This window comes from Vigna umbellata, chromosome 2 (assembly GCF_029865625.1).
Source record: "Vigna umbellata cultivar VRB3 chromosome 2, Vumbellata_1.0, whole genome shotgun sequence".
In the NCBI taxonomy this organism is placed as follows: Eukaryota; Viridiplantae; Streptophyta; class Magnoliopsida; order Fabales; family Fabaceae; genus Vigna; species Vigna umbellata.
Window position 1 is genome coordinate 1,253,946 of NC_142166.1, and position 10,155 is coordinate 1,264,100.

The 10,155-nt window shown below is 36.9% G+C and overlaps 1 protein-coding gene across 1 annotated transcript; it reads left to right on the top strand.

Moving 5' to 3' along the window:
* The first annotated feature begins 1,567 nt into the window (after window positions 1–1,567).
* LOC124827231 (uncharacterized) lies at window positions 1,568–9,617 on the top strand. The gene is made up of 5 exons (XM_047300242.2): window positions 1,568–1,813; window positions 1,881–1,953; window positions 2,039–2,103; window positions 2,195–2,307; window positions 9,106–9,617. The coding sequence occupies exons 1-5, from the start codon at window positions 1,715–1,717 to the stop codon at window positions 9,353–9,355; spliced, it is 600 nt and encodes a 199-aa protein (XP_047156198.2). The 5' UTR covers window positions 1,568–1,714; the 3' UTR covers window positions 9,356–9,617.
* The last annotated feature ends 538 nt before the right edge of the window (window positions 9,618–10,155 follow it).

Genomic DNA, 10,155 nt, shown 5'->3' on the forward strand with positions numbered 1-10,155 from the left:
AAACATTCATAAAATAGGTATAAAGATGTTACCATACATAACTCATTCATAACAACAATCATATCACATATAAAGACTCATACTAGACTCAATGATCTGGATACATGTTTTGATATCAGACTTTAGCGAATTATGCACTTGTGGTGGCTTCTACTGCTCTGTAGAGTCATTGCTAATGGTTTCACCCTACCCCACACAAGGATAGTATGTTAACATCTTTAGCCAAAATAAAGCTCCTAGACTAAGACTTCATGTTCCTCTCTCCACATACCTTACCCTTTTCTATCCCATTCGCAAAGTAGGACTTTCAACATCACCTTAATGTCGTTGAACGCTATACTAGATATCAAATCTATATTTTGTACTTTTTAAGAAAACTTATACATGTTCAATTGATTAAAGAAATACTTTTTTTTAAGTGAATTAGTTCAAAACAATTTTAAATATTGAAACTTGTACTACTTGACCAATTACTCAAATTATAACTCTTTTAAACACACAAAAATCAAATCCAAACCAATAGGTTCACAAACCAAACATTCCAATAAAAATTATCAATTCATCAAAGTTCACCATACAACATAGTCATACAATTTTTGAGCCTACCCACAAATCAACGAGACTCAACACACAATTCAATCAATTAACCATACAATCATACAATTCTATATTTCAAGGTATACCTATCTTAAAATAAATCAATTAGCTTCCCTTACATGAGAGACAAACCAAACTGTTCAACAACCCTTAAAACACTTTCAGATACATAAGAAGTCCAACTGCCCCTAAGAACAACACAAACATGTGATCAAGAAAGACTCCCATAAAAGACTAAAATACTACATGTGATCTAAGGTGAGTCACATACATAGAGAAAACACATAGTTAAAAAAAAATGGCAAAAAAAATCAATTTATTCTATTAAAGAAATTGATCAGACAAAAGTGGAGAGTTTGTCTCAAGAATCACTCTAACAATTTTCAATCTTAAAAAATATGAAGAGAAATTAAGAAAACCTAGAGGAAAGGGAGATAGCCCATGATGAAGGTTTTTAAAAAGATGATGTTTTTAAATAATAAAACTCAATTATAAAAATTATATTTATACTTTAAACTTTTAATTTTTAAATAATTGAATAACACTATTTTAAATATATTATCAATTCTAAAACACCCATCTCCACAAATTTCTCCTTTATTTCCTTATATATAAAAAATCTAGTTTTGTCCATTGTAATTTGAAAGTAAAAATATTTAGAAACTAGATAACTTTTAAATTGTGTAATTTGAAAGATAAACTTGCAAATTATGTAATTCGAAAGTAAAAAAATAAATAAAAAATATTTTTCAAATTACACAAGTTTTGAAAGTTATTTTATTTCTGAATTATATAATTTGAAAATTATTTTTAACTTTTGGATTGTTTAATTTAGAAATCATTTTGGAAGGAAAAAATTGGCTTCCAAATTGTAAAATCCAAAAATTTAGGTTACATAATTTATATAGGTGCACTAAGAAACTACCATACATAGGTAAAGGAAAGTTTATTAACATTTTGGGTCAAAGCCCAAAGGTGTAGATGAAGCGAATGAGAAAGGTGAATACTGGCTTGAGGAAGAAGTAGAAGAAAACGTTTTTCCCTGGCAGTTTGAGAAAGCGAGCACTGGTTTTCGTGATTTGGCGTGGGAAGAACGCTTCTTCTCATAGAATCGCACATGCAGCGATTAAGGAGTTCTGTGTTTTCGGCGCCCAACCTTAAGAAAAAGTATCTCAATTCACGGGCTGCGATTCAAGACACTTTTTTTTCCACAAAGGTTTTCTCTTTCTTTCTCTATCTCCATTCCCTTTTCTCATCTCAACTCACATCTCTCTGTGTTTTAGGATACGTTTGAGAGACATCGCGTGGTCTTCACTGTTGGAACTTCCATTGCTTCCGTTGCCACTGCTTGGTTCGGTCTGTCTTCTCTCTTCTCTTCTACTCTTTGCCCATTAACCACAATCACTCACTCACTTTTTTTTTTTTTTTTTTAATTTCATAGGTTACACCTTGCGCCATTTACATGACACCAAAGTGGATCAAAGGCTTCAATCCATTGAAAATGCTGTATACATATAAATCACTTTGCTTCTATTATTGCCTTTTCCTTTATCTTGTTTGAAATTTATATCATGTGCTATGTTGTTGTCTCTGTCAGATGCAAAACAATTCCAATCTCCATCATACCGAAATCAAAGACATTGTCGCAGGTTCGGGAGGTTGTAGCATTCCTGCTTGTATTGCTACCGCGGGAACTTCCTTGGTTATCGGGTTAGTCTCTCCTCCCTCACAAACAACAACATGCTCCTTAACATTACTGCATCAATTTTGAAAAATTTGCGTGGTTAATTTACCAAACATAATTATTATAGCATGCTATGATGGTTGTTATTCATTACGAAATGACCGAAAATTGCCGACCTCATTCTATTGGAAAAGGGCTGTGGTCGCTGTATAATGGTAATGCTTTGATTATAAAAAGCAGAGATTAACAAGAAAATAATAATTACTTAATTATGTAGCTGTAATGTTCTGCTAGAAATTCCCAACCTTTCATGACTCTTGATCTGTTATTCAGAACCTTGTGAATCTTTTTGTTTCTCGCAGTTTGCATGGATTAAATTAGGTTACTTGATGCTGAAGGTTGAACAGTACTTAATTTTCCTAATAATCCAGTGATGTGGTTCAGTTTTCCAACTAGTTTTACATCGACTGAGAAGGGACTAGTGGTGATACAACTCTCCTGTTTTAGCTGGGCCTGGGACCGGCTATTCTATAAGACTAGGCACAGTAAATTTTCCAACTAGCACCTGAGAAAAAAATTGCAAAAGGAAAAGAGAGATAGATGAAAAAGAATTTAAAAGGATAGTTAGAACCAATAAAATTATAATGCAAAACTCAACATGTTAGCAAACTAAATTTTAGATTTTTAAGAGGATGAATTTACCATTCTGATTTTGGCATAGCATAGCACATATTAATTTATTGGCTCTAGCCCTATTATTGTTTGGGTTCCTCATTCACGCCTACAGTTAAATCTATCGCCCCAACATTCTGCAAGTTTACTTTACATACCGTGCTACTACCCTTGTCTAGGGATGGCAAATGAACCCATCTATGAGGATGTCTAAAGTCATCCTAATTTTAATGGGGAATCCCCGTATTGACTGGGCGTGGATATGAATAATAATACTTAAGTTTTTAAATTGGGTATGAGGATGGGATGATAACATGCATATGACCCCTTTATATCACTTAAGATTGAAAAGAAATAATTCTTGAGGGCTTAATTGATCCCTCTCACAATCTTCTATTTATAAGAATAAATTGATACACAAATACATGATAAATAGGGTAACCCTAGACACAATATAATCATGATAAATAGGGTAATCCTAGACACAATATAATCATGATAAATAGGGTAACCCTTGACACACTATAATGATGATAAAATAGGATAAATATCCTAACACTCCCCCTCAAGCTGGAGCATACAAATTGTATGTACCAAGCTTGGAACAAATAAACTCAATCCGAGGACCCCTTAATGACTTAGTCAATACATCTGCGAGTTGATCGTTTGACCCAATAAACTCAGTACATATTTCTTTGGTCAACAACTTTTCACGAACAAAATGACAATCAATTTCTATATGTTTAGTCCTCTCGTGAAACACTGGATTTGATGCAATGTGGAGAGCAGCTTGATTGTCGCAATACATCTTCATAGTATGGATGTCACAAAATTTAAGCTCTTGAAGGAATTGTTTCACCCATATAAGTTCACATGTTAATGATGCCATTGCCCTATACTCGGCTTCTGCGGTTGATCGAGCTACTACATTCTGTTTCTTACTTTTCCATGAAATAATGTTTCCTCCCAGAAAAACACAATATCCTGTTGTAGACCGTCTATCAATAGGTGAACCTGCCCAATCTGCATCACAATACCCAGATACATGAATGCTTCCTTTATCTTCATATAACAATCCTTGCCCGGGAGCCTTCTTTACATACCTTAGAATGCGAATGAGAGCATTCCAATGGTCAACACATGGAGCCTGCATGAACTGACTAACCACTCCAACTGCAAAGGATAGATCTGGCCTTGTAATAGTGAGATAAATCAGTTTGCCAACCAGCCTCCTATACCTCTCTGGATCGGAGAATAATTCACCTTCTTCTGTCCTTAATTTCTGGTTTGGGTCCATGGGACTGTCTACCGGTCTACAATCAATCATGCCTGTTTCTTGTAATATATCAAGAGCATACTTCCTTTGGGAGATTACAACTCCATCTTTTGATTGCGCTACTTCAATGCCTAAGAAGTATTTGAGACTTCCAAGATCCTTGGTTTGAAAATGTCTACACAAGTACTCTTTTAGTTGAGATATTCCAACAGCATCATTTCCTGTAATGACAATATCATCAACATATACTATTAAGTAAACACATTTCCCGAGAGAAGAATGACAATAAAAAACTGAATGGTCTGCTTCACTGCGTTTTAGCCCAAATTTTTGAACAATGGAGCTAAACTTTCCAAACCAAGCACGTGGGGATTGCTTGAGGCCATATAGAGATCGATGCAATTTGCATACCATACCAGACTCCCCCTGAGCAACAAACCCAGGAGGTTGCTCCATATAAACTTCTTCCTCAAGATCACCATGTAGGAAGGCATTCTTGATATCCAATTGATGAAGTGGCCAGTGACGAATGGCTGCCATGGCAAAGAAGAGACGAATAGTAGTCATCTTGGCAACAGGAGAGAAAGTGTCACAATAATCAAGACCATAAACCTGAGTGTAACCTTTTGCAACAAGCCGCGCTTTGAGCCGATCAATTTCACCATCAGGGCCAACTTTAACTGCATACACCCATCGACAACCAACCGCCTTTTTTCCTGGGGGAAGGGGCACCAGCTCCCAAGTATTACTGTGGTCAAGAGCCTGCATTTCTGCAATCATAGCTTGTCGCCATCCAGGATGATCAAGTGCTTCTTTCACATTCTTGGGTATAACAACAGAGGACACTGAGGATAAAAGAGAAAAATAGGAGGGCGACAATCGATGATAGCTTAGAAAATTATAAATGGGATGAGGGTTCCGAGTGGAACGAGTACCTTTTCTGAGGGCAATAGGCCATGCTGAATCATTTGCACCAGGAGGCGTGGGAGGAGGTGACGAGGGAGAAGAATCTGAAGTAGGAGATTCACCATTGTCTTGGGGAGGTGGACTATCCATTGAGGCCCTGTGTGGGATGATCTCAGTATATGGAGAAACAGGTGTAGAAGGATTGTGATCAAGACTTGGAATGACAGAGACAGTGGAGCTATTCGACTCAGCCATTGGAATAGGAAGGACTTGCTGGAGGATAGAAACATCCTGAACAGATGGAGAGAAGTAAGGAGTCTGTTCAAAGAATGTGACATTGGCAGACATGTAATACTTCTTAGTTTCAGGAGAGTAACACCGATATCCTTTTTGAAGTCGAGAATAGCCTAAGAAGACACATTTGAGAGCGCGAGCGGAGAGTTTGTCTAGACCTGGAGACATGTCATGAACAAAACATACACAGCCAAACACTCGGGGAGATGTATGAAAGAGAGGATCATTAGGAAACAAAATGGAGAAAGGGACTTTATTATCAAGAGAGGAGGAGGGCATCCTATTAATAAGATAACATGCAGTTAAGATGGCATCCCCCCAGTGATGGACAGGAATATGGGCACCAAGCAAAAGGGTACGAGCAGTTTCAACCAAGTGTCTATTTTTTCGTTCTGCTATACCATTTTGTTGTGGTGTATGAGGACAAGTAGACTGATGTAAGATACCATGGGAACTCAAGATGGCAGAAAAGGAGGATGAGAAATACTCTTTTGCATTATCAGTTCTTAATATTTTGATTACTTGACCAAATTGATTCTTGATTTCATTCAAAAAGGATGTAAAGATAGCTAACAATTCAGAACGATTTTTCATAAGATAAACCCAAGTACATCTTGAATATTCATCAATAAAGGTAACAAAATATCTAAAACCAAAGGAGGAGATACGACTAGGTCCCCATATATCAGAATGGATGATGGAAAAACTAGAATTACATATTGATTGAGACCTTTTAGGAAAGGAAGATCTAACATGTTTTCCTAATTGACATGACTCACATTCTAAGGTTTGGAGACTACTAAGTTCAGGACACATCTTTTTTAATTTGGACAAATGAGGATGACCAAGTCGATCATGTAGCACTTTAGGATTAGGAGCAGCAACACAAGACACCCTTGGACGAGATCCAAAATGGTATAATCCGCCAGCTTCATATCCTTCTCCAATCTGTCTCCCCGAACCACGCTCCTGTATAACAAAAGATTTATGATCAAAGGTTATTGAACAATTTAACATTTTAGTCAACTGGCTTAAGGAAATTAAATTAAAAGGACAATCAGGGACAAAAAGGACTGAGTTGAGATTGAGGGAGGGAGACAAAGAAACATGACCGACTCCTTTGGAAGAAGTTTTAGATCCATTTGCAAGGGTTATGAAATGAGGTTTTTCTCGAAAGGAAATAGATGAGAACAAAGAGCTATTACCAGAAATGTGATCAGAAGCACCTGAGTCAATTACCCATGAATTTTGACATTCCATAGATTGAGAAACGCAGGCGGTTGATGTATTGGGAGATTGAGATGGTTGTGCCAAGCTGTTAGACTTTAACCTTAAATACTCTTGATATTCATCCTCAGAAAACATAGAAGTGGAGGTTTCAGTTTTCGAAGTGGAAGTTTCAGTCTTCGAAATATTGGCGGTTTTGGAAGGGAAACCATGTAAGGAGTAGCAATTCTCTTGAGTATGACCCATCCTTTTACAATATGTGCATTGAGTACGTCCCCGACCTCCTCGTCCTCCTCCTCTAGTGCCACGTCTTCCTCTTCCTCGTGTGGCAACCATGACAGATGGTTCCACTAGTTCATGCGCTTCTTGAGTTTGAGATACCGGGACACGTAGAAGGCGAGTGGTCAATGTTTCCATAGAGGGGACCTCATGACTAGTTAGAAGTTGATCTCTGAGATGATCAAAATCGGGATGTAGGACACGAAGGATCAACACCATGTAAAATTTGTCTAGTTTCTTTTTGATATCCTCTAATGGATCTACTTCCAAAAACATCCTAAGTTCTTCGACAGCAGATTGGGCTTCAGCCATGAAGGACACCATATCATGGTCAGCCATTTTAAGAGCTGCAAGCTTGTTCGTAGTGTCATAGAGACGTTGAATATCGTTGGCATAAATGTTTTGGGCTTTCTTCCAAAAGGAGTGACAAGTTTTGAAAGCCCTCAAAGATACAAGAAGTTTGGGTTCCACTGATTGCCATAACAGGGTACACAACTGGAAATCTGCTTGTTTCCACTGAGCAGCTTTTTCAATAGGCACATGGCTTCCATCTCGCTCAAGGTGGTCATAATGCCCTTGGCCGAGGAACCACATTTCAACCGCAGCAGACCATGATAGATAATTTTTTCCATTTAGCTTCTCGGAGGTAATTGATGGACTTCCAGAGAAGGAAAGAGTACTGTCAGACGCCATCTCTGAAGAAGACAAATAGTACTAGCGAGGAACAAGAAAACCCTAAGGGTTTAGACGAAGGAAACTGTGACAGTGATGGACGACCGGTGGCCGGCAACGGCGGGCGGTGAACGGCGGCCGGCGACGGACGACGGTGGCCGGCGGCGACGGTGGCCGGACGGTGGCCGGCGGCGGCAACGGTGGCCGGCGGTTGACGGTGGCCGACGGCGGGCAGCGGCGGGCAGCGGCGGGCAGCGGCGGGCAGCGGCGGGCGACGAAGAACTGTGGCGCCGGACAGATATATATTACGAGACAGAAACCAGAGCGGGATCGACCCGCTCTGATACCAACTTAAGATTGAAAAGAAATAATTCTTGAGGGCTTAATTGATCCCTCTCACAATCTTCTATTTATAAGAATAAATTGATACACAAATACATGATAAATAGGGTAACCCTAGACACAATATAATCATGATAAATAGGGTAATCCTAGACACAATATAATCATGATAAATAGGGTAACCCTTGACACACTATAATGATGATAAAATAGGATAAATATCCTAACAATATCCATTCCCATGCCCATTCCTGTCCCCGTACTTATTCTCATTTTAAATTACTAAAATCCTTTAATTTATTAAGTAATCTCACAAACTTGCATTAACCTGTCTTTGTTTTTTAGTTTCCTAACTTATTTCTTAGGCACACATTGATCAATTTTATTTTTTTTAACTCTTACCCACACCTTCCCCACCTCTTTGCCATTAATTACAAACCTCATCAATTTATCTATTTTAGATATTTCTTGAATTTCTTTTTTATGTACTGGGGAAACATGGGACAGGATATTGATTTTTGCTTAGAGATAGCGACACTGTGATCAAGGTAAATACACTGCGAGGAGGAATGTGGATGACAATACTAAAATGTTACATGAATGATTTCGTGAATTACAATTTTAAACCCCACATACCAACATCTCTTTACACATAAATTTGATGCTTCTTAGCTTCAAGATCTCAAGCTTCTAAAATTTGGGGATGACAAAAAAATAATTAGGTGTTGTTTTGCAAATCGGAAGGACTTTGGGTGTGGGAGGAAAACAGGGAGGGGGAGGTGTCATTCCATTTCTTATGTCTGGGTTTTGTTTTCTCAAACTCAAATCATTCTTCCAGTGGATCTGCTTTTGAATTTGGAATATTGTTCCAGTATGATGTCAAGTTTATTCGTTATATGGACAAGATGCCTCAGTTAAAATCACTTAAAAATGCATTAATCTGTGAAAGGAAATACTGCCATGCATTTGACCTGTTGATTGATTCTAGGTGTTGGCGTACATGTTTGACGTGAACATGTCTCCTCTGTTGATTTGTTGTTGCTTGTTTCATAAGCCATTCATATTGACTTTTATTTTCTTTGATACTTTGCTATCAGTGGATTTAAACATTCTGATTTTCTTTTTGCTATGAGTTCTCACTTTAGCTGATATACAGGTATGCCTTAGGATGGAGGGGTGGAAGCTGGTATGCAACTAAGAAGTTCAGAAAGGAGCAAATGAAAATGCTAGGACAGATTACACCTAGAAGATGGCAATTGCTTGGGAAGATAAAACCTAAAGGGTTGCAATTCCAATTCCTTAGAAGGAACCTTACAAAACTCAAATTATCTGATAGTGCCATGAAAACATCTGAGTCAAGTATAAAGGATGCAGCTACTACACATGTTACTGGAAAATCCAATTAGTATACTACTATAAAATGGTTCTTTAAGCAACAATATTTATTCAGATGGCTGTAGATACCAGATTAGGCATTCAATTAGATAAAAATATTAGCAACTTGGTATAACCAATTATCATCAAATTTTGCACTGATAATTTATTTTGGCCTGCAGCTGCTCACCCTTAGCTTCATAAATTCTTCATCCTTCATGATAAGTTCTTTAGAAACTTGTGTTGTATTTGATTGTTAAATTTATAATCGAGTAAATACACATACTTTGATTTTGGTGGGTGGCAAATAGAACTCTCTTTATTGGAGGAAATACACATTAGATTTGTGTTATGTAGGGAATGAACAAGCTCTCGATGGTCTAATTTTACTAACAAAATTTTCGACCAAGATAATATAATTCAAGAGTGACAGTCTAAGAAAAATGGAACAGAAAAGAGAGAATAACGATGAATGAATCTGTGTATAGCAGCTCTCAAATACTTTAATACGCATATAATATTACTATTATCACAATTGAATACATTTATTTTGAATTAATTTAAGATACATGCACGAACTCTATAACCATTTGTAATTTAAAATACTTAAATGTTTATAAAGATATAGAAAAGGTGAACTTATCTTATTTTTAATTCTGATCAAGTAAATACGTAAAATTCTTTATTATATCACTATTAGCTGTTTCTCATTATAAGACAAATGGAATTAAAAACTTATAGAGAAGGTAGGAGATGTTTTAAAAATAGTTTTAGAAAAATAAATAGTTTTTATAAAATAAAATTCAATTATCATTTTTTTATAAATTAACCT

Excerpts from the sequence above, each read along its gene's own strand:
- LOC124827231 (XM_047300242.2), top strand. The coding sequence starts at position 1,715 with ATGCAGCGATTAAGGAGTTCTGTGTTTTCGGCGCCCAACCTTAAGAAA. Across the intron at positions 1,814-1,880 it reads ACACTTTTTTTTCCACAAAG|GATACGTTTGAGAGACATCG; the intron begins GTTTTCTCTTTC and ends TCTGTGTTTTAG. Across the intron at positions 1,954-2,038 it reads CGTTGCCACTGCTTGGTTCG|GTTACACCTTGCGCCATTTA; the intron begins GTCTGTCTTCTC and ends TTAATTTCATAG.